The 24,598-nt window shown below is 43.8% G+C and overlaps 2 protein-coding genes and 1 long non-coding RNA gene across 13 annotated transcripts in view; 2 read left to right on the top strand and 1 right to left on the bottom strand.

Moving 5' to 3' along the window:
• The window catches only part of ABHD5 (abhydrolase domain containing 5, lysophosphatidic acid acyltransferase), a 30,384-nt gene extending 29,467 nt beyond the window's left edge, over positions 1 to 917 (bottom strand). Inside the window, exon 1 of the mRNA XM_064444193.1 lies at positions 745 to 917. Within this exon, the coding sequence (XP_064300263.1) occupies positions 745 to 869 (125 nt within the window). The 5' untranslated portion in view covers positions 870 to 917. The remainder of the gene's footprint in view (positions 1 to 744) is intronic.
• Positions 918 to 1,145: 228 nt separating this feature from the next.
• LOC135312046 (uncharacterized) lies at positions 1,146 to 12,913 on the top strand. Its single transcript, XR_010371684.1, has 3 exons — positions 1,146 to 1,678; positions 2,658 to 2,895; positions 12,835 to 12,913. It is a non-coding gene; the product is annotated as an uncharacterized LOC135312046 (long non-coding RNA).
• Positions 12,914 to 22,820: 9,907 nt separating this feature from the next.
• Positions 22,821 to 24,598, top strand: part of ANO10 (anoctamin 10) — a 130,000-nt gene continuing 128,222 nt past the window's right edge. For 10 of the 11 annotated variants that reach the window (XR_010371682.1, XR_010371681.1, XR_010371680.1 and 7 more), the window contains exon 1: positions 22,821 to 22,893. The gene's annotated coding sequence lies outside the window, so the exon portion shown is untranslated. Of the gene's footprint in view, positions 22,894 to 23,337; positions 23,727 to 24,598 lie in introns of those variants that run through there. The other variant, XM_064444172.1, reaches the window with a different exon arrangement.

Here is a 24,598-nt window from a genome sequence, read left to right as displayed (position 1 = left end):
CACAGAATAACGATGACAGAGTTGCAGAGAGGCTGACAAGCCTTGCTGCCCGCTCTACATCTCAGTGAGCGTATAAACAGGTGGAATGAGAAGACAGGATATGTGTACGTAGAGGTGAAGGTGCAGAGGCACACAAAAGCACAGGGCAGCAGCGTATACAGGCGTGTGCATACTGGGCTCCGTGGTGCAAAGGGCAGGTAACAGTAAGAGCGCGTACGTACGCCAAAACAAAGACGGCAGCGAAACGCGTACGTACACGTCCAGGCGGGTGGGCAATAACAACAGCTGGGCCGGGAACTACGAAGCTGGCGTGCGCAAGGTGAAGCAGCAGCGACGCGGGAGCTGGTGGCAACACCTCCCGGGCGCCCGCCCCTGCGAGGACGCGCCTACAGGCGCCGGAGGAAGCCATAGCTGGAAGGCGGCCTGTGCGGCGGGGAAGACGGCAGAGAGGGCGCCGGGGGGCGCGGCGGGGCGGTGCAGGGGCGCGCAGGGGCGGCGGGCAGCCGCACGGCAGGGCGCTGCGGGGCCGGGGCCGGGGCCGCCCGGGGAGGCGGGAGCCTCCCTCCCGGCAGCACGCCTGCTCGTCGGGGCTGCGGCAGGCCAGCCCGGCGGCGGCGGCAGGCAGGCAGGCGAGCAAAGCCTGCAGCGGCAGGGTACGGCCGGGGCGCCCCGGGGCTTCCTCCCGGCACCGAGGACACCCATGGCGGGGGCGGGGGAGGGCGGCCCCGGGCCCGCTCCACTCACCCTTCGCTGGAGGTCTCCTCCTCGGCCATGGGGACGGCGGCGGGGCGGCCGGGAGCTGGCAGCGGCGGAGCGGCGGCGGCGGGCAGTGCGGCGAGGGAGAGCGCGACGGCGGCGGCACCAGCCATCGCGGGCTCCTCCTTCTCCCTCCCTCGCGCCCGCCCGTCGGCTGCGTCATTCCCACGGCGGCCGTCACGTCACAGAGCGGGGCGGGTCGAGCGCCGCCCCAGTGCTAGCGGCCGGCCGCGGGGCGGCTGGGGATGGGCGGGAAAGAAGGTGGGGGGAGGGTGGCCGCCTGCCGCGGCGCCGTGTGGGCGCGGGACGGGGTCCGGTCCCCTGACAGGGGAAGGGGGTCCCGGGCGCCTCCCAGCGTAACGGGGCGGGGGGAGCGGGGCTGAGCCTCAGGCAGCTGCAGGGGAGCGGCAGCAAAGCCGCCGGGCCGGCGCACCGGCTAATGAGCGAGGCAGGAGCCAAGCTAAAGTCTTAGCCCCCCTGCAAAGGGAGGGCATCTGCCGGCTCGCTGAGCAGGGCCCACAGGGGCGGTAGCAGCCGCGGCGGCCAGCGCGAGGTTTTTGGGTGGATAGTTTGTTTTTACATGTAAGAAGCAAATTAGGAGCTCTGGGTGTAACTTAAATATGATCCGTCCCTAAGGCGATTGAGAGTGCAACACCTATTGCAATTTTAATTTTCAAGTGTTCTGAAAGGTTGAAGTGCAGCCTTGCCTATGGGGAGGAGAATGCCGGGGAAAGAGGTGTGCTCGTGTCACGCAGCATTTAGCCTAACGATACAGGTTGTGTTATTCCTCAGCTGCTCAGGAGCTGCATTCATACTGAACAATCAACAAACCCTAATTGAAATAAAGCTGCAAAGTGCAGTGAGTGGAAGGAGTGGCAAGAGGTTTTTAAGTCTTGCTTTTCTTCTGAATTTTGCTGCTGAGGTAAAGCACTTTAGAAAAAACAGATGCAAGTATGATTACTGTTTCTTTTGGTTTCTGAAATCCTTTCATAAAAGGCATACGGGTACCTTTGTAATAGCTGAAAATATTCTCAGCTAAATCCATTCTTCAATTTTAACAACAGTGATTGAGGTTACCTAATCTCAGCTAAAGTTTGTTTGGCTGTGCCTCAAATGGTTTGGCAAACTGTAATTTTTCTCTGGAGAGCACATTTATTTTTTATTATTTCTCTGAAAGTTTTTATTTACCAAAAATACGACTGTGAGTGCAGAAGTATACAATCACTGGCACACACTTGCAATGATGCTCTCTAGAATTTGAGAACAGCCTGAAACAATAGCTCTGAACACCGGGATCTTTTTTTCTTCTGAATTTCAGTTGAATGGTAAGTTTAGAACGTCATAAGCAAGATTTACACCCTACTCCTGGAACATGCAAGTGTTCAGACACAATTATCTCTGTGATTTTAATTCAGTGGTTCTCACACAAGCGCTAGCTGGTTACACTTGTTTAAGAATGTATGTGTACAAGTAGCTCACTCCTACTTAGCAGCCCTTCGTTTTCTTACTTTCTCAGCCTTTGATAGAAATTATTGCATTTCTTTAGAGCTGATTTTATTATGTGGATAAATCGGCTGTATTTCTGTGCATGAAGAAATGACTGCAGTAATACTGGTAGTCAGAAAAAAGAGGGTCATGCATCAGTTGGCTGATGTTGCAGTGTAAATGAATGAAGGACAGCTGTGTCATAATGAGAGGCAAATAGTTCAGATGCGTTCTATCATTTTTCTATTTCAGAGAACTTTCTGGACACTGAAAATGTCTCTGACTTTAAGGATATGGCCCCTGCTGCTGTTTAGTCTCTCGCTTATCTATGTTGATAAAATAAAATAAAAAAAATCAGATACCTTCTCACTTTGTTGTTATCCTTATGGCTTCCTTTGTTATGCTGTTTTTTTCAGGGCAAACATCTTTTCCTGCTAGCATCAGAAATAAAAACAAGTTCCCTTTGCTGTGAGAAAGAAAGCAATCCAGCTGACCTCACAAATCCTTCTTGTCCTGCACTGAGATTAAAAAAAATAATCTCCATGCTAGAGAAAAGATTCCAGATGACATTACAGAAGTCTGAGTGTCCAAGCCATCTTGCTTACTCTGAATTTCACATAATAACTTTGAGACTGTGTTAGAGGTCAGTTCACAGTAACTATCATTGTTCTTAACTGTTTAAGATTTAGGGTTGTACTATTGTCTATGTCAGTGTTCTTCAAATACACAGAATCTCTGTATTATATGTGTTACGCTTGTGACCCTACTTTCGATCCAACAGAAGTCGCTACTTGTCAGCTAGAGCTTGTGACTTAATGAAGCATGAAAAGAGAGCAATAGTGTTTATCACCAGCATTTTTTATAACAGCCATCTTAGCTGCTTCTCCAAACTGCATCACAAATAGCTTGCTAAAATCAGTCTGAGCAAAAACCATGGAGAAGACTGATCAGGCCAAGTACATACAGACTGAGGGGAAAAGGTTGTTTATGCTTGCTATTTATATGAAAGTGATAAAACCACAGCTTGATGAAAAGAACATTCTATACTATGCCTATGCTGATTTGGTAGCAAAAGCTAAGATGGCACCCCAGCTCAGGAATTAAGGGGCTCACATCAGTTGCATCCTTGTGGTGCTTCAGCAAGCATGTAGCTGACTACCATATAGCCTCTGCAGGCCCTTTGGTTCTTGCTCCCACAGGTCCTTTTAACTCTGAGTGTCTGTTCCACGCGTTCTTGTTATAGTTCAGGCATAACTTCCAGCTGAAAATTGGAGCCTTGTAGCCCAGGTTGAAAAGGAGAACCACCTTATTTTGACATTTTGCAGGGATTCAGGATAACAAGGGAAAAGCAGAATAAAACTGAGTGCTTTCTGCAAATTAACCTGTTCATGATGGTAAGAGAACCTTGAAGCTATCACAGGATGTCCCTGGGAGCTCCTGTCTGTGCCTTGCTGTTCCTGGAGGACTTAGCTTATCTGCCATGCTTCTTCAGGGTAGAAGCCTTATGTTTGTCAGCTGCCCCCAGGGGCTAATGATGCAGGTGTTGGAGCTAGCTCTGGCTAAGCCTGAGTAGAAGCCCAAATAGGGCTGGAGGACCGAAGATTTACACAGCTCTCAGGATGTGTAATTGAGGAATTCTGTCCAGAGTCCTGTCGTCTGTGTTTATCTGGGAAGAGCTCTTGGCGTTGCTGAGGTGGGAGAGGAATTCTCACATCAGCCGAGCCTCTGCTGCCTGGTTTTGGACCTCAGTATTGTGGCAGACTGGCAGCCAGATGATTCAGCCCTGGACAAGTCAGTGAAGAAAGGAAAATAATAACCATGTCAGTCTTTGGTAGAGTCTGGAGATTCATGTTGCTGGGCACTCTTCGACCTCAGTGGTCTACAGGGACACTGCAGCCCACAAGCAGCTTGTTCAACGCTTTACCTGTCTTACTGCTTTGTAGACTCTGTCACAGACTGGAGTGGCAGTTTGAGACCAATGGCAGCTCGCTTTGTTTCTAGTGTGACTCTTCCATGTTATCCTGTTTCCTGGACGTATCTGGGTGTGGGAAAGATGTTTAAAATCCGTATAGGTTGACTAGGAAGCATTCGACTACTTGGAGGTTCTCCTTCATGTGAATTTTGCCAACATGTCTTCCAACAAACATGTTTTTGCCTCTGGTGAGCATAGGGAGGCTATTTCTACAGATACCCAAAGTCCTGGAAGCTGTGAGGGATGTTGGTGATACAGGAGACACTTCTTGAACCAAGGCTAGTGTTCTGCTGTGGTCCTTGTGCCTGAGGCCTACCCTGCATAGGGAAACAATCTGTCTCAGCCTCTTGTCCTTTCACATTCTTGCTGGGCAGGAGGGCAAGCTTTCTTGTGCCCCTTCCAAGACTCATGTCTGATCCTGCTCTGGGAGCAGGCTGTCTGTGGACTGGGAAACCTCCGAGACTGCGGCTATGACTGTGAGGGAATGGTCTTCAAATGAATGGGTGAGGCAAATGAGTCTCTCTGAGTCTGGCATGTGAGCAAAAGAGGTGCAGCTGAGGAGAGTTGCAAGAAAAGTTTTGCTGGTTACTTCACCAGGGTCATGTCACCTAAGCAAAATAAATAGAAGTCTTGACTGAGTTGCTGTTTACAACATCTCAGAGTGGGTTTGCATTCAGAGCCCCTGTAGCACCATTTGGAAACCGTGCCCACAGCAGTTGTGGTAGGAAGTTGTGTAACTCTGTGCAAGAGCTGGCTATAGGGAGGCCAAGAGAAGTTTAAGTGCTCCAGGAAGCGAGTGAACTGCAAAGCGGGCTGCCTGCATACATCTTTATTGATATAACAATATCAGCAACAGCTGAGGCCATGACAGGCTCTGTTGTTAGCCAGAACTTCCATCTCGTCATACTTGGATGTTCCAGAGTACATGACTCACACGTGATTAACCTGAAATTCCCTCCTGGGTACAGGAGTAGCTGGGGAGAGACAAGGTCTCCTGTTTTCAGGTGGGTGAAAGGTTTCTCCCACCAAGGGTACTGTGAGTCTGTCTGCCTGGGTCATACGTACCGGCTGTGAGAACCCACGTCGATGAGATGTTCAGCTGCATGAGACAGGGCTCATCATCTATGCAGTGTCCCTGTGCCACAACCTTTTGTTCTCCCTTTCTCAGCTGTGAATGTGAATACTTCATGAACTCACAAGCTGGAGACAGATGAGCCTTCCAGGCTTCCTGGAGAAGTCCACGCAGAGCAATGAGGCTATTCTAGTTTTGATTACAACCAATAAGAAACAACTAGCTGAAAAGGTCAGGGTAAACATTAGATGAGACTGCCCATGAAATATCAGAGTTAGATAGTGATCTGCAGGACTGGAACGAGGACTAGGGTCAACATGAACTCTATGAAATTCAGGAAGGCAGCCTTCAAGAGGAAGAGGAAGGCAGGGGTCCCCTGGGAAGCTTGTATAACAGGTAAATGGAAAAGAAAGAGTGAATTCACAGCAGTTGCTACTATTAAGAGCACAAACACAGGTTTTCATTGTGAAGTGAAGTCAGCAATTGTAGTTAGGAAACCAGCTTGGCTAAATCACTCGAACTCAAGAAACAAACCTATAGGGAAGGAGAAAACAGGTTGGACTATTAGGACTGAGAATAACAGTATAACAGAGGCATGTAGAAACAACATCAAAAAGACACAGGCATGAAATGAAAGGCAACTAGCAAGCAGAATAAAAAAAAAACAAACCACGCACATCATGCTAGAAGCCCGCTAATTGTATGAGGTAGAAAGGGTTCTCTAATGGTGAATTGAGAAAACTAAAAGGTGTCAGGGAGGCAATATCTTCTAGACTTCACTAAAAAAGATCAGTAAAATAAGGAAACTAATGCATTAGCCTCAGTTAAGGAAAAGGTAGAGTACTTAAGTCAGGTATTTTCACACTGACCTCAGATCTCTCTTTAACTTCATCCTAGCATATTTAAAGATCTTGCTAACAGCATCTCAGTGTCAATAATCAATGTGTTTGAGAAGTTATGGATGTGAGGTAGGATAGAGGGAGGCTGTGAAGTGACAAGCATGGTGCAGGGGAGGGGGAGAAAAAGAGGAGGAATGAAATTATGGATTAAGCAAATTAAAATTTCTAGAAAAACAGTGAAACAAATAAATATATTTGTACATTCCTGAAAAATAACATAGGGATGAGTAACCATCAGCAAGACATCACGTCTCAAAAAACTGATTGCCTTTACGACAGGATGACATATCTTGCGTATAGAGAAGAGCTATAGATGTGATATGTCTTGATTTTTCAGGTAACTTCCTGTGATTCTCATAAGCAAATTAATAAAGTGTGTTCTGCAATGATCTACAGCTGGGTGCGTGCAAAGCTTGTTGGAAACCCCAAGTATCAAAAATGGAAATGTGTATCAAGCTGAATTGCACAGATGCAGAATCTGGTGACCTGAGGAAATCTTATAAAAGAGAAAATGCTTATTGAATTTATGTATATATCAGACTGGGAAGGAGTAAGTATGCTGGAGGACAGGGACAGAATGAAAAATGATCTTCTATTAGAAATATGAAAAAAAAATGGGAAGCTAGTCAACAAAAACAGCTGCAGACCTAGGCAGGAATAATCAGCTGGTAGGAAAAACTGGTTAGGTGGCAGTTCTGTACAATAGTAATTCAGGCTTTGAGTGGTCACAGGCTGGGTGTGAGTCAACCATGTCTTGTTATTGCAAAAAAAGATAAGCATCCTGCTGGGATTTATTATGAGGATTAGAGTTTGCAAGACTTGGCAAGGAATTCTGCTTTGCTCAGTGGTTGTAAAGCTAGTTTTGGAAGTTGTACGTGAAGAAGGCTGTGGACCACCAGAAGAGCAACCGGAATGTCAAGGGGCCTAGACAAAATACTGAATTATTTCAGATTGGTTAATTAGGGAAGAATAAGATGAGGAGAAGAATGACAGCAGTCCACAAATTTGTGAGAAGTTACTGATGAGATGGAAACAACCTGTTTTCTATGTCCACGGTGGGCAGAAATTGCAACCAGGATATTTTAGGTTAAGCATTAGGACAAATGTGCATCAAGGGTAGAGGTAATGTTAAAAAAAGGTTGCCAATGGTATGGTCAGGGTCTGTCATTGGGGTCTTTAAGAAAAGGCTATGTGCATATCTTGTCCTACATAAATAGAAATTTAGTAGGTGTAGGGAAACTGCCTGGAGGAAGGGAGGCTGTGAATATGACCTCCTGAGGACACTTAAGCTTTGTGTTTCTATTGTTGCTAATGTCATCAAGGCCAGCTATGGCTGCAGAATGACCAGGGTTGGCAGGGATCATAGAATCATAGAATGGTTTGGGTTGGAAGGGACCTTCAGAGATCATCCAGTTCCACCCCCTCTGCCATGGGCAGAGACATCTTTCACTAGATAGGTTGCTCAAAGCCCCGTCCAACCTGACCTTGCACACTTCCAATGATGGGCATCCAGAACTTCTCTGGGCAGCCTGTTCCAGTGCCTCACCACCTTCATCATAAAAAAATTCTTCCTTATATCCAATATAAATCTACCTTCAGTAGATTTACCACCTTTTCAGTTTGAAATCATTGCCCCTTGTCCTATCACTACAGGCCTTGGTAAAAAGTGGATCCTGTCTGTCAGTACACACACGGTCCCATCTCATGTCCTGGAATCCATGCCACTCCACTTGATACTAGTTGGAGGTTTCCACCCAAAAAAGTCTTCCTCATAATCCTGCTCCTAGTTAAGTTAATTTACCTGTGAAACACGGCACAACTTCTCTGGTGTAATCCTAATCTCATCCTAACCCTGTTGGTTGTAAATAAAAACTTGTGCAATGGTTTGGAGTTTTCTTTTTACATAAAACTACATCTCTTTTTTTTAACCTTAAAACTTATGTTGTAATATACAGCTGGTCAACAATCTCCAAACATCTCCCATGGGTAAATACAGGAAGTGTCTTGCGGGTATTGTACTTCATATCTGGTAAACTCCAAACCTGAGAATTTCCAGTCATTACTCTTGAGAAATAATTTCATACTGCAGGCTTTTTTTGTTAAAAAAATAATATGATTTTTTAAATACTTCTCTATACTTGAAATAATACTTAATGCTTTCAACCAGATTCATAAAAATAACTGATAGTTTTCCCGTCCCTGTTATTTATGTATACAACATGAGTAAAGAGTAATTACCTTTCTAGGTAAAATATTTTGCTTTATATGTGTGAATAAAAAATAGAAAGCAATATTTAAAGTCAGTAAACATGTCTGGTTACAATTTTTTAATTGTTTCTTTTGAGAGAATTTTTTCGTTGTGCTTTTGATAATAAATCTTTACGGCTTGATAAGGCAAAAAGAAATATTTGTACTGTACTGATTCTAGCTAGTAGAAAATAGCAGGAAGTAGTAGTATGGTGGAAAGTACTTTTCTCCTTGGAGTTTGGCCCTTTCAGCATGAAGATCACTTTTGTAAAGCAATGTCAAGATAAATAACTGCTTAAACTCAGTTTACAAATACTTTCCCCCCCCACGTTGTAGCCTCTGTCACTGCCTGGATTCGGCCTTGCAAGCTTTTTTTTAAATTAGGGAACACAGTGACAGAGAACCGAGTTACGTCTCGATGCACTATTTTTATTTACAAGAAATGTACACAAAGTCCTATTGCCCTGAAAAGAGGAAGAAGTATCAAACAACATGAGACAGATTGTCTGCTTACAGTTTGTTCCTTTGATTTCCTCTTCGTGATATCCAGCTGTTGCTTCTCTTGCTCTCTGTGGCTTTTTTTATTGTCTGCTTTCTGGGTGCTGATGACACACAGGTACACACTGTCATTCCAAACAATACTCAACCTTTGCATTCACGTTCAAACCACAGTGGTACCCGTTATACCACATATCTTAGTTTCTACCCCAGCCTTGTCATGCTTGTCCAGAATTCAGTCAGTATTTTTTACTGGTCGGTTATTGTGTCATGCTTGTCCAGAATTCAGTCAGTATTTTTTACTGGTCGGTTATTGATAAATAAAGGCAAATAGCATGATCAGATAATTCTGTTCTGCCCACTATTTTCAGCACTACCCACAGAGCAAAGTCAATGGCTACTCCCAGAGACAGCAAATCTATGGAATGAGCTTATATTAAAAATTAAATATGTATTTATGTAATCTTAGTGTTCAAAGTGCTGCAGTATACAGCAGCATGTATGCTGCACTTGTGTCTTTTCCTTCTGGATGAAAATATGCTATCACTCCTGAGGGAAAAGGGCTCTTTCTCCCAGCGCTACTTCCCACAGGACTTCAGGAGAGGGCTGGCTTTGCAGCTGCTGCTTCCCACACCAACAGTATGGTGCTGAACTGTTGCTGTGAGAGGCAGGGACCCCCAGAGCACAGCTCCTGCTGAGTCTTGAGTTAACTAGGAGGAAAGGACGAGACACCCCACTGCTCATGGAGGCAGACCTTTCCTTTCCCGGGTGCTGTGAGTCTCCTAGTTCCAGCTGAGATCCTAATCCTGCTATCCTGCAGCTGCTATCTGTAATGGCTGCGTGATCTTGCCTCTGTGTTGGGCAGGGAGTGCTCACGGAGTTCAGAGCTTGTCCAAAGGTGGGAAAACCTGCAGTTCAGCAGTGGAAGAAACGGCTCCTGTGAATGGCAGAGTTGGTGCATCTGAAGTGGCAGAAACTGCTATTACAACAAATGCCATCCATGAGCATTCAAGGATTTAACAAGACAGTCCCTGAAATGGACTGAAAATCTTTTTGGGAGGTGTGGGGTTCCGACCCTGGGACAGGACTAATATCAGAGGTCTGCTGAAGAGGGGAACGCCATGATGAGACCAAGGAGAGGGGTGGAATTAGGTGAAGGCTTGGTGGTCACCCCTTGCTTAGCCCACAGCCCCAGCTGTGCAGCCTCCGATAACACGCCTCTGCCGCTCCCTACATTGCTTATCAGCTGCCAGAAAATCAGGCCTAAACTTATGCCAAGAGCCTAGACAGTTTCTAACAGAACACCCTGGGGGAAGTATTTAAACCAAATCAAGAAGCTGTCACCCACTCTCAGTTAAACACTAATCAAAAGCACAACTTGTGGTTGAGGGTTTAGTTGTGTGGCTCCTTTAAATTATAGAAGTGTGAACATTTTTGCTGAACCATGAGGCCTTCCTCCCTCCTCACCCCTCATTTTGTTACCCGAACAGCCCTTGTTCAGCTCCAAGAGTTGTAGCAGGGTGTGCTGCGGCGATTAAGACTCTGGGTACAAAGATATGTGAGGACTAGGGGCTTCACACCAGCTATAAAATTGGAGATGGGAGTAACTCGGTGGAGCTCCATCTCAGCTGGTCTGAGACCCCCACCACCTTTGACCTTGCTGTGGACTACTGGAACACCAGTCGTATCCCCCCTCCCCTGATTTAATGTATCTTGCTCTACAAATTTCTGTCTTATTATGTATTGGGCTTACTATAATAGGTTAAAATAACTTGCTTAAGGACAGTGGAAAACTTAATAAAATTGTGGTATAAGTTAACCACCTGGCATCTTGTCAGTGGAGCGTGTTAACAGACAGAATCTGTCTTGCTGCAAATAACGATCTGGGAACAGTGCATGACAGGAGGAAGAGAGTGTAATTTTTTTCCTAACTGGTCGTGGAACAGAGTTATTCTTTCAGTGTTACCACACCTGTGCCTCAAGACAGCTAGCTGTCACTCACCTCCAGGTAAGCTCCTTGGTGAACAAGTTCTTCAGCTGAACTGGCTAGATCCAGATGGGATGGCAAGAGCAGCTGTGGTCACACCTTTTCATTAAATCAAGCATATGATTCTGTGTGATCTAGGGGAGTTTTGTCATTGACCTTATTAGGATCAAAAGCAAATCCTAATGGCTGCGTGCAAGACCCTGTGATGTCAGTAATGGTTTTGTGGTTGTGCTTTTGTACCAACTTCTTAACACATCGTGACTTCCATCTGCATGTGCACAGAGACCCAACCAACCAGAGCGCTTATCAAGCTTCTGGGATAAAGCTGACCAAAAATAAAATACTGGACGAAAATTTGCTTTGAGTTATTTTACGTTTCATACAAATTTAACTCCATTAATTGTCCTAGAATTTCTTTTCAGTTTCACTGTTGCAACCAAGTGCAGAGCTTTTGCCTCAAATGTCTCCCAGCTTCAGAAGATGGTCCGATCGGGAATCTTTTTAAGTTCTTTAATTTTTCTTGATGCTGAAGTTATTTCACTAACCCTTCTTTATCTTTGCTGCTGAATATACATTTGATTACTAAATTTAGTGCTTCTCTTCACATGACCTATTTCTTTTGAGTCTTAATGCTGTTGCTTGGATACGCTTCTCTCTTCTAAGTGAGGCACTTGGTTTCATCTTGCTTTTTTCTGTGCTTTGGGTGTTACAAAAGGATTGTTATTGAATATTTTTTCAGGTTTTTAAATGTCTTTGGTTTGTCTGGCACCTTGGTTTCAGCACAACTTTTGTCTTTGCAGATCCATGGTTTATGTGTAGTATATCCTGTGTAACATTGCATAGCTTGCAATTCTTGCTTTTCTTTACAGTCAGTTAAAAAGTGGTACCATTATGCTGAGTAAAGGCCAATCACTACATAACTTATGTGAATATTAATATTTAGAGATAAACAGGGAGACATTCAATTTCCTTTTTGTATGTGTACTGTAGCTGCAAGGTAATTCCTGGAGCACCTTACATGAATTAATCTTTTTGCTTTAGTCCTGGGCTAGTAGAAGTATCCAACAGGAATAAACTGAAGCATTTTAATTTGGACTTAAGTATTCTTACTCCTGTATGGAGTTTTGCTTATACCATTTCAAAAAAGTTCTAGTAGATTAGAACAAGAAAAAGTTGAAGGAAGGGTGGCAGAGACTTTCAGAGGCAGAGAATAGCTACCATGTGTGGAGAAGTTAAACAGGTTAGAATTCTTGGCCTAGAAGTGTGACGATAGAAAGCAGCACAAGAAAAATCCATAAAGCAATGGATGGTGTGGAAAGGTAAAGAAGAAGCAAGCATTCACATAATCTTACAAGAATTAGGAGCATCCTGTGGATCATATAACATGAAAAAAAACCAGAAGGAAGTACCTTTTCATGTGACAGAAATAGTGGAATGTGATGCCATTGGAGACTGAGGAGCCAGTACTATAAAAGAAGGATTTGGTAGGGTAATGGAAGGTATCTGTTGGTTGCCGTTGAAGATAGCGGCCAAATACAAACCCTGTCTCAATCCTTTGGTCACTGATTGCTGGAAGCTGAAAAAATGTACAACAAGAAGGTTCAGAGTGTGTTGCTAGATTTTTGTATGGGTTGTATTCTGATTTATATAATAATGTGCTGTCTGGCTTATGCTGCTGCATCTTCACTGCTACTTGTAACTATGCTAACAGGATTAAAGATAGCACACATATACCTCCCTATGCTACAGGCACATCTTGGTTTTGCTGTGTGGGGTGTTTTGGACATATATTGCAATTCTGAGAAGAAAGGGGAAACTTTTAAAGCTTATTCTTGTCAAAACATTCCATATGCGTACTGGTATGTGGCTAAGTAATCACACTGATGTGAGCGTGTAATACTGTGTATTTTCTTTGTAGGTGCACCCAAAGTTTCATTATGGTTTGTACTGCTGGAGAAATAATAGAAATCAAGGATCTAGAATTCTGTGAAGAGAGCAGTAGTTGATGGTGATGTGTTGTGGAAGCACATCCCTGAAATGTGTTAAGTACTTGGACATTCCATTTATTAGCTGTATTACCAAAGGTTATTGGTATGAAGATGTTACTGTAAGTGTATGAAAGAAAATTAATGCATATGCTTGGTAAAAATCTGTCCTGGTTTTGGCTGGGATAGAGTTCATTTTCTTCCTAGTAGCTGGTATGGTGCTGTGTGTTGGATTTAGTATGAGAATAATGCACACCGATGTTTTAGGTGTTGCTAAGTAGTGCTTAATACTAGTCAAGGACTTCTTGGCTTCTCATGCCCTGACAGCAAATAACATATATAATCATGTTCTTGATGGGTAACTTCTTGTGTAAAGAACTGTTGGCTTTTGAGGCTGATGCAGAACACTGCTCTTTCAAGAAAAAGAATAAAGTGGCCACCTAACTAGAGAAGCAAAAAGCTAAGTAAGCTGCTTAAACATAGCTGTCTAGTACCATTTAAGTGGCTATGTGGTATGTCTCTCCTCCAGCTGTTGCTTCAGAAAGCTGCGGATCTATCATCAGTCTTGTGGTGTATCTGCCAGCCCTCTGCAGATATCTGTGATACCCAAGGGTGTGTCAAGTGGCACTAGATAATGCAGATGATCTCTGTGAGTGGCAGCTGAAAGGTCACCCAGGGGGCCCTCGCTGACAATCCTTCAGGTAACAGAAGTGTGGAGGAATCTATCTGGGGAACCAATTCCTCACCTAGATGTGTCAGAGCACTGACATACAGCCCCCAAAATAGAAAAGTTTATACTTCAGTTACATGGGCTGAACTTGGTGGAGTCAATACAAATAAATCACGTTAAAAAATCATTTATCTGTGAGTTATGCAAGAGCAGATTCCACACTGTATACAGTACTGGGTACATTATTTTGATTAAATTTTTACTTGATTTTGGTATCTAGTGTGGAAGAAAATTTAATAAAGGTCAGTTAAATGTTAAGGTATTTTTTCTTCTGGTGGTTTAAGGAACTGTAATTTCTTTACCATTTTCCTCCCTATTCAAACATGTTCAGATGCTGTTGAAATTGTCCTGTACCAAACATGTACATTTAAAATAGCAAATAAATGCATATGGCTTTTGAAATTAAAAAACCAAATTGGTGCACTAGCTTTATTATCCGCTGCATCCCTTGGAGAGTTGAATAATGACACATAGTGAAAAAATCAACAATTGAATATAACTACCCCATGACAAGCAAATAAAAAAAAATTAACAAAACAACCATTACAGATTTAGATAACAAAATCCAGGAAGATATTCATATCTAGAATAATCTGTAAAATATCCATCAATCAAAAAATCTTTAAAATAATTTCACACAAATAATATTACATCTTAACATAAGAGCTTTGCATTTTTTAAATCAATGTTAACATTTCTGGCAAACTTACCATGTTGTTTATCGTAGTACTTATCACACAACATTACTTTGGTCATACAGCAAAATCCCAAGAGTATACCGAGACCTCCTAAAAGACCATTTAACTAAATGAGGCAGAAATGTTGTCTGTTGAAGGCAAAATGCCTTTCACCCTTGAATCCTAAAGTCCTCTTTAAAAATATCAGAAAGGGATGAGTATTTGATTACTTTTCTAATGATTAAGGGAAAAATCCAATGTATCTGACAACTCAATATTGCTTCATATTAAGAATTGCCTAAGCAAGGGATATAGAAAACGTAAGTATATTCACAACACGTCTTTCTTCTGGCTAGACGATGCTCCTGTCTATAGTCTTACAGCATGCTATGCCAGTGTTGCCAAGCGGATCATTACCTTCAGTGTCAGGTACTGTAATTGCATCATCTAATATTGCCAGCACTTATCCTAATTGTGCCATTTACAAATCTCCCTGCTTTTAAGAATGTTAAATGCCCAGAACGTTTTAGATTCGAGTGTTTCAAACCTCAGTGTGAGTTTCAAACTTCTCTGAATTGATAAAGCTCTGTAGCTGCACACGTTCCCGATGGTTTCAGAGTACACAACCATATTAAGCAGGAACAGGCCCAGAACAGCCTGTTCTACCAGTTGTTGCATAGATCCCTATTTCCAGACACACAAAGATCCTGATTTCCAGCAGGTCCTACCTATCTATCTGGCACATGGAGAACCATCTCTCTAAACACGGTTGCCACATACCACTGAGGGCAGCCTTTCAGCCCTTACCACCAGACTTCTGTGAGTAAGTGCCTGAGGGAGTGTCTTGACCGTGTGTGTTGTTACTTACACGGGCGTGGTGACTATTTGTGTACACCTGAAATCATCTTGCTTAGTCTGGAGGTAGGATTTCAATTCAGACAAGCTGGCTCAGCTGGGACACAGGACCAGCCCTGATTCTTACTCTCACTTCTGTTAGTAAGCTGCCAGCTTTAGAGTGACAACATACATAAGTGTTGTCAGTCACCCAGTATTTCCCGGCATATCCAGAGTGTCCAGAAGAGCAGACAAGTTCTTCACACGGTTAAGTGAGAACGAATCATAGTTGCTGTTGCAGGTGTGGATTTAATAAAGCAATAGAGGGTTTAATCCTCCTACACCTCGACATTAGCCTTTACCACCTAGTTCCCTGCTGCAGTACAGTGTCATGGTTTAACCCGGCAAGCAGCTAAACACCACACAGCCGTTCACTTGCTCTCTGCCTCAGTGGGCTGCGGCAGAGACTTGGGGGGGGGAAAAGTAAGATTCATGGGTTGAGATAAAGATGGTTTAATAGGACAGAAAAGGAAGGGAAAAGAATAATCATAGTAATGATAATGATGATGATAAAAGAATATACAAGACACATGATGCACAGTGCAATTGCTCTCCACCTGCTGACCGATGCCCAGCCAGTTCTTGAGCAGCAGCCCCCCCCCCCAGTTTTCCCCTAGTTTATATACTGAGCATGACATCATATGGAATATCCCCTTGGCCAGTTGGGGTCAGCTGTCCTGGCGGTGCCTCCTCCCAGCTTCTTGCGCACCTCCAGCCTTCTCAGTGGGCAGAGCACGGGAAGCTGAAAAAGTCCTTGACTAGTGTAAGCACTACTTAGCAACAACTAAAACATCAGTGTGTTATTAACATTACTCTCATACTAAACCCAAAACACAGCACCACACCAGCTACCAGGAAGAAAATGAACTCTATCCCAGCCGAAACCAGGACATACAGGGAACTGGTGCTATTAGTAATAGCACTGTGGCTTCTCTCGGAGCCTTCAGTCCCACATGCCTGGGAAAAAGTGGTGGCTGTGTCCAACAGCCAAGAAAGGTATGTCTCTGCCTGCACGGCTGGTCCACTCCATTGTATGTCCCTGCCCAGGGGCCCTGCCTACCTTACATGACTCCTGGGGCAGCATGTTCTTGCCCCCTAGCCCGATATGGCCAGGCTGTGCACCTCCAGTGCATGGCCCTACACAGAAGAGAGAAGCCTTCATCTGTCATCTTTGAGTAGAGCCTCCACCCACCCCAGTACTGAGTAACATAAAAGGCATTATGTTTGCATGAGTTCTAGGGCCTTACATGCAATGCTAGTGGGACTCACGGTGACTCACGTACAGCTTTTAGTACACCCACTCACACCCAGGCTGGACTAACCGAGATTGTCTGTACCCAGACACCTGTCACACTCATTAAACCCAAAGTGAACACAGGCTCTTGGTTATATAACATAATACCAAACCACAATTTTATTTTTCCTGAAAAAGAAAGAAACCCCAAACAGAACTTGTATTCCGTACTCTGTTTTCAGTACATGACTTCAGATCCCCAGGAAAAAGATTTTTAAGGGCAATATTAATTGTTAATCATTTCTTGACTTTCACTTGACTTGACATTTGATATTAAGAATGGAGAATCCTTTTTTAATTTAATGTTTTGCTTAGCTTATTTTACTGTAGTACTAGGAGCAGTCCCTTCTGCAGCTTAAAATGGGGCAGATACTGCACTCTTCTGCCATGCCATCTTGACAAACACTAGACATCTGCTTCAGAAGGAACTAAAGGAGAACAGAAATAGGATTCCTGTTTTCAACAACATTGCATTTCTAATTGCTGATCGGAGATGATTTTCACTAAAATAAAGACTTTTTAAAATTAGGTTTGATACATCTGAGTATGCTCCAAATCAGATTATAGAGTTATACACTGCAGAAATAAAAGACAAATTCAATGACCTTGATAAAATTAAGGTTTTGCTGTACAGACTTATAGTACAAACTTTTAAGCGGACTACTTGATACTAATAAAGATAATATACCAGTCTCTAATTAGTTAGAATTTATAGAAAAGTTCTTTACATTTACAAACATTATGTCTCTTGTATTTCTGAATGTATGACTACAGCAGGCAGGTCAGGTTAAACATTTTTCAGTTTCACTCAGAGTGCCTCGTGTTCCTCTGAAATGACAGAATATACCACATATCTTTTTTACCCCATGCTCTGAACATTTGATGATAGCGCTGTGACCCACGTGGTCTCAGATGGTGAAAAACTGTACTAGAATTTGCATTCAAGGAACTAACCAGATACCGAAAGTACACATTAACCTAGATCAGCACATGCAGTCTTTTAACAATAGCATATGCACACCTCCTCGTTCTGTCAGTACTTTGCTTGCTGGCCCTGTAGAAGAGATCACAGCAAAAGACTTTCTCTTCTGACTCATCCAATTTTTCTTTAATAGCTATTATTACTTTAGTGATTGCTTTGCAGTATTTCACTGATTATTACAAAGGGTACTATTGTCACGAGTTCGATATTTTGTTCTTGGTGTTGTTGGTTTCTAAGGGAACAAGTTCCAAAATTTTGCAAAGTCCAGTGATCACATTTATATTTTGGTCAAAAAATGAATGGTGATTTATTCAAGGCTTTCCATTTTTATTTCTGTTCTGGAGTCCTGGACCAGTGTATACCTGTATCCATCGATTGCGGGTCATCTGAAAATGAAGGGGAAGCTATGTTTCTGAGAATGTAGATGCAGTATGTAAACTAGACTGACATCAGTAACAATGACACGCTTGGGCCTTTAGAAATAGCAACTAAAAGAAATAGGATATCTGTAATTTAAGGGATTTAACTAGTTTTGTCATTTTCCAAGCAACGGTAAGAACAGTTGAATCAACAGCTGTACAATTCATACTACGGCACAGTAAGTAAACAAAGAAATGATATACAGACTTGCAAATGTATCATGCAACACAACAGTGTATAGCATATGAAAGGAAAACAGATCTCAGTCTTTAGATTTAAAACTGGTGGACAGCTGTCAAATCTATGATTGTTTTGCCAGCAGCGTGGCAGTACTACAGCCCTTGCCTAACTGGATAAGCCAATGTATTTCCCTAGAGAAATTAATTTATGGCAGTTTGAAGAATCAGCTAGGAAAACTTACACAACTCATCTTTTCATAATCAAGAGTTCCATAAAACACCAGTTCCCAAATTACGCTTCAAGTTACTTAAAAGTTACAGTAAAATAGACCATATAGAGTAAAGATGTGGTATCTGCATTTTATATAGATACTTTCATGAAGCTGTCTGTAAGAACACATGAAATATTTCATGAAGCACATTAAAAACCACCATGTGCACATCCGGTGTAGTTTGGAATGGCTGATGGTATTCAAGCTCTCTGATTTTAGTTTGCTTTAAAGCCTCATGCTGTGGTTGCCCAGCAGCTAAACAGCAGCTGAATTCAGGCACAAGGGGTGACGGACAACTGAAATCATTAACTTCTTCAGCCCTCCTATGGCCATTCACATTCATAATTCAGAGCCCTCGGAGTAAGACTGTAAGGGGATTTATCACGTCATTATCTTTCGTGAGTGTTACTTTGAAGGTAGTGGCTGGAAGGACTTTACAGAATACTAAATTCCTGAACTTGCCTCTCTCATACCTTTGTTAAGCTTTTTCTGCTATCATCAAAATTTAGCAGCCTAGTCAAGAGTTAGCATAATCTTCCTTCAGTTCCTAAATCCAGGCAGAGGTATTATTAAAACAGCTCTTTGAAAAAGAGTCTACTGAAAGGCTGCATCAGATGGTGCAGTTAGGGACCTCTGTGAGGCACAGCCCCAGTCATGGGATTCATCATGGCTACTGACAAATCCTGTCTAGGCACATTTTGTTAAAACGTTTTAAATTCTGCTATCTAGCAACTCATAGCAATTAACTAATGGACTGCGTAGTACTGTTTCTAGCCTTGGACTAACAAATAAATGAAGTATGTTCTGACCAGGTGCAATGAACTTTGAATCTTGATGACTTTTAATTCACTTCCCTTTCAATTCATGTATAAATTGTGATGAACATCTTCTGCAGGTGTTTTTACCTTTGACCTGCCCCTTCTGGGTAGTAATTTCAGAGTGGTTTCTCTCACCTCTTCCAGGCTTAGGCAGGTTGTTCCTCCTCTTTTTATGCTGTTTAAATTTTGTTTGACAGGTCAGGGTTTTCTGCAATTTGATCACCTGATTTGGGAGCAGATATCTGAGTAAAACTAGATGTTTCTAATCAACTAGCCACAAAGTGAAATGGAAGAGATGTGTTTTCCTTGTACTTTTCAGATTAAAATTGATGACCTTCATTGCTCAGTGTTTATGAATCAAAACTTGCACGCTTTGACCCAAACAATGCTTGGACTGCCTGAACACACTTAAGTGAAGATTCCTGGCAGGATGTAAAAATTGTGCCAGATGTGATTCAAAAAATATTTCCCCCTCCATTTGCAGGAGGGTAAAAACATTTCAGTAATGTTTATTACACTGTTGGAAAGATCCTGTATAATCCTGTGTAATCTGATCAAAACCACCACTGTCTGGTAAAACGTCACTATATCTTACTCTGACAAATATATCAAACTAAATTTAGTTACAAAAAAATTAATGTAATTACCATGTGAGCTGTAAACTTTAGTTGTCCCATCGTCCATTTTACACTCAAACCAATATGTCATTAGCTTGTGAATTGAAAGCATATTTTACTGTTAATTGCTCTTTACTTTTACGATAACACAATGTTCCAGTATGCCTCAAAACCTAGGTAAAGGTAAATCTTAAGAGAATGATTACTATTATGTGTGACTTCAGATAAGAGCCAATATTAATCTAATTTATGTGACTATATAAAGTATGGTTGTCATACCATGCATATGTCTATGTGCATTTGCTGTACGGAAAGGTGCTTACCTTGTGCCAGCTCTTGATCTTATCTAGCCTTTCTCCGACCTTATTTAAATCACTAAAACAGAACAAAGCAAAACTAGCCAAAAAGGGGTAGTTTTCTGTGGAGCCGGTAAATTGAATGGGTTTGGAGAAGGATCTGGCGAGTGCCAGAGTTGGGGTGAGTATGGGGCAGAGCCTTAGAGCTGGCAGCGAGGACACAGAGAGAAGGAAATGGTAATGGTGGGCTGGGGACGAGGTCTCGTCCTCTTAGCAGCAGTGAGGTGCTGGACGGGCTCAGCTAGCCACTATACCTAAAATGTCAGCATAGTTTAATCCAGGTGTAAAAGAGAATTTCACTTCACATTAGGTTAATGGCTTGTTAATTTAGTTAAGTACTGTGGTAGTTATTAGTCCAGGGAGAAGAGGGTTAACCACTGAATAAAAAAACCCTCTGCTCTTGAAATTTTGATGGATTCGGTTTTGTCTCTCTCTTTTTTTTTTCTGCCTTACTACAGCTCATCCATTATACTCTGGCTACAGTCTGCGTCGTGACTGACAGAGACAGACCATTAAAATGCTATAATCAGCTAACAGAATCACAAGACTGGGCTACAGTCACAAATGGATACAGGCTTGGGATTTATATTTAACTATAGTGACAGTGCAGTTTGCAATTTAGGGTGGACATACATCTTTAAATTAGCTAATGCTGCGAATGGAAAATGTCTAGTCACTACAACACTGTGCTTGGCACAAGGCAGTTTACTTTTTGCCATCACGGTCAGAGTGTTCCCACTGTGCCAGCAGTGTATGTGTATGCAGATTACTCTGCAGACACATCCGCTGTCTACTTATGAATCCTATTTTCCTTTTTGTGAACATGAGATTATGTGCTAACCTTTATGCATGGTTAGCGAAATGCAAACCTTTTAGAGAGCGTTAACAGTTAAGGATTCATTGCATAGCAAGAATGTGACACCTAGTGGATAGACGACATTGAGGAAATGTGATGGTCCCATCACGGAATATTGACATCCTATGACCCTATCCAGTAGAGCAATGAATTTGATACCAGAAAAGACATTGATCTTGAATGACTCTGTGCACGGGGCCAAAGTAATTGGATAATTGCAAGTCCCCACTGAAAGCTCAGAAGTGATGAAGGTGTCAGAGATTGTTTTAAAAGGATTTTTTGTAAACCACTGGCAGAATGAAGATCTCGGGTCAAGGTGGCCAGAGGACTTCTAAAAGGCAGGGACCAAACAAAGCCCATGAAGACAGCGTGGATACTCATGAGATGCACTGGAAGTGGATTCTTGCAACATGCAAAACACAAGAATAAAATGTGCCTAGAAACCCCCTTGTGTTTAACCCATGTCTCTGTTATTGCCATGTTATCTCTTCAGAAAGTGAGAGTTTTCACAGTCAAGAGATACTCAGTGGTGAATAACTATATGGTTAGGCCACTGGGAGCCAGACAAGACTGAGACAGAGTTTAAGTCTGATTACTGCATTCTGCCCAAAGTAGCTGACATAGACTGTGTCTGTCTGCTGCTCCCCACTGCAGTTTGTAGTATCTGAATTTAAAGTATTCGCATATCTCCATTTCCCTGGGTGCCTTAGTCCCTCACTGCATCATTGGCTATAATAGAAACACTCATCACCAGAAACTGGTATTTTATACTGGCTACAGAATAAAAAACACAAACTTTTAGCTGTAAAATTTACAAATTTTAAACCTCTGTATTTCCAAATATGCTGAAAAATGCTAGAGGAAGGATAAAGTCTACCCTCTGGCAGTTGTTGCGTTCTGTATGGGTTCTACACATTGGCTCTAAAAACCCTCTAATGCTATGGGCTTTTTCCCGTAGTCAGTCCCCAGTTCCAGTGGATAAGCCAAAATGAAGTCGCCTTGCGGCCAGCTCTTTTGCACCTGGTAAGCCATTACAAATCCAGTTGTAGTAGCTCAGAGCCGTTTGCTGTTAGGCAATGTGGTGTGCGCCTACTTGGCACAAACCACGGAGGCAGACACTGTGCAACTCCCAGCCGGTGCCTTTCAAACTGTGAGGGAAAGTTTCTGTAGTTGTTCTAGACCTGTATGCACTGTTCACATCTGTAGGTTCACCTAATTTGCATTTAATTGCTCTGAAGACCCTGATATTTTAAAAAAAAAACAACCTATTTGGAGAACTGGGTTTTAAATGCCCCCCACAAGCCCAGCAGGGGAGCGTGGCTGGCTAGCAAGCCACTTCTTCACCCCTCCCTACTCTGCAGTCGCTTTGCTCTTCTCAGCTATGAATGGACATTGTCTACAAAAATCTTAGTACCGAAATGCAAAAGTTTCCTCTTTTTCCTGAAGAAAACGATGTTTGGACATAAAACTAATCCAGCTGAAGCACAGGGTTTTTAGCTCGAGCTCCAGATGAAGATTTGGCCTGACGGGAGACAGCACAGGCAGGGAAAGGTGCAAAAAAAACAAATAAGGAGGACGAAGCGAGAGCTTACGGCCCGTACCAGTGTTGATAAAATGCTAATAAAAGTACTTTGAAAGCGTTATGGCGCACGGGACGGGCAGCGGCCTCCCCTATCGAAGTCTCCCCTCAGCTGTCCCGCGCTCACCCCTCGAGCACGCGAGCGGGGCGGGGCAGCACCGCCTCCGGCCAATGGGATGAGGAGACCGCCACCCGGGGCGGGCGGGGCCACGGGGCGGAGAGGGGCGTGGCCAGCGCTGGGTGGGCGGTGTCACGGTGGGCCTCCCCAGCGTCTCTCCGGCCCGCCCCGCCCCGCGGACGTGGAGCCGGCAGCCGGCGGTGAGTGGGGAGTGGGCCCGCAGCTGGCGGCAAGGGTCCCTCGCTGGCTGCGCTGCCGCCGGGAGGGGAGGAGCCTCCCGCCCACCCCAGCCTTCCCCGCCCGGCGGCGTTCGCGGGGGCGGGGGAGGATGCGGAGCTCGGGGGCTTTTGGCCGTGTCTGGACCTGGCTCAGCTGTGGGAAGCGGCTTCTTCCCGGCGCGGTGCACCGGTTTCCCCCGCTCCGGGCTGGTGCCCGCCTCCTGCGGCCGCGGTTGGGCCCCGGGGCGAGGGCGGGAGCGGCGCTGGCTGACGGAGCGCGGCCTGGCGTGAGGGAGCGGGTGCCCGGCCGTGCCGGCGGGGCGGGCAGGCCTCTCTCCGCCCCGATCGTCCGAATGCTGTAAAAGGAGGTCGCCGTCACGGGTGGCCTCAGAGCGGTGAGGGCGAGGCGCGCTCCCGCTCCGCCTCGGGAAGGGCCCGTCTCTTCCCCTGGAGCCGCCCGGCGGCTCCGTGGCTGGGAAGCGGGGTCAGGGCCCCGTTTGCCTCCGCTGCCCGCGCCGTGGGTCCGCCACGAGCAGCGACGCCGTGCGCGGGTGTGGAGGAAGGGGCCGCGCTGCGGCCGCGGGGTGGGTGGTGGGCGCGGAGCTGCCTCCCCTGCGGCACCGGGAAGCGCGGCGCGGGCCGGGAGAGAGCTGGTTTTTAGTAGTAATAAATGTAGAAATAAGTCTGGTTTAGCCACCGCGCCAAGCACGATGATTCTGAATAAGTGATAGGAGCCGAGTTCACGGAGTAGCGTGCTGTTTATACAAAGGCTGTTCCCAGAAGATAACTGTCCTGTGAAGTGATATTGTTAACTAGTAACGTCTAATGGTTACCTAGTGCTTTTCGTTTTTTAAATCCTTTCGAAATTACAATATGCGCAATGTGGCAGGCATTACCTTTTTTTTTTTTAAAAAAAAACTAATGGAAATAAGGTGGTGTGACTCATCAAGGTGGCGTAGTCAGTCACTGACAATCACAGTGCCTTATTTCTGATCGTTTTCCTTTGTCTGACTCATTCTGCTTGTGCAGATTCACACCTAAAGTTTTATTAATCTAGCGTATTTCTTTTAAAGGCATACAAACTTGGGTTCAGAGCTGTAAATCCGAATGCTGCAGAAATGCGTGCATGTGAACTGGCAAGCGAAACTAAGTGAAAACCCCATTGAAAAGCTTGACAGCTTTTTTTTTTTTTTTGCCAGTCAAAAGTAAATAGCCTTGTTTATTATGGTATGCGCATGTTTACAGTATCACTGTATTTTGTAGGATAATTTAGATGAAATACCAGAGACTGTGATTTCTCCATTACTCACACATGCATAACTATCATAAAAGCTGAACTGCATCCCTAGAGAAACTTATTTAGAAATTAAGTAATTTCAGTCTTTGAACAGGAGGAGGAAATGTGCTTAAAGATTGTGGGTAAAATCCTTTCTTCGGTGAAGTTAATTTAAAAAAAAACAACAACCAAACCACAAAACCCCAAACCACCAAACCTTCCCATCAGTTTTAAATTCAGCCTGTGATAGGTTTTTCGGTTGGGCTTTTTAATTTTTTTTTTTTAAACTGAGTAGGTTAGTTACCAGATTTATGTTTTTATATCAACACCTCTAAGTTGCTTTATGTTAGAACCATTTATATAAAGTTGAAAGCACAATGTCAACAAGTCTTATGAGGAGCAGCTGAGGGA

Source organism: Phalacrocorax carbo, chromosome 2 (assembly GCF_963921805.1).
Source record: "Phalacrocorax carbo chromosome 2, bPhaCar2.1, whole genome shotgun sequence".
Lineage (NCBI taxonomy): Eukaryota > Metazoa > Chordata > Aves > Suliformes > Phalacrocoracidae > Phalacrocorax > Phalacrocorax carbo.
This window is presented reverse-complemented; position numbering and strand designations above follow the sequence as displayed.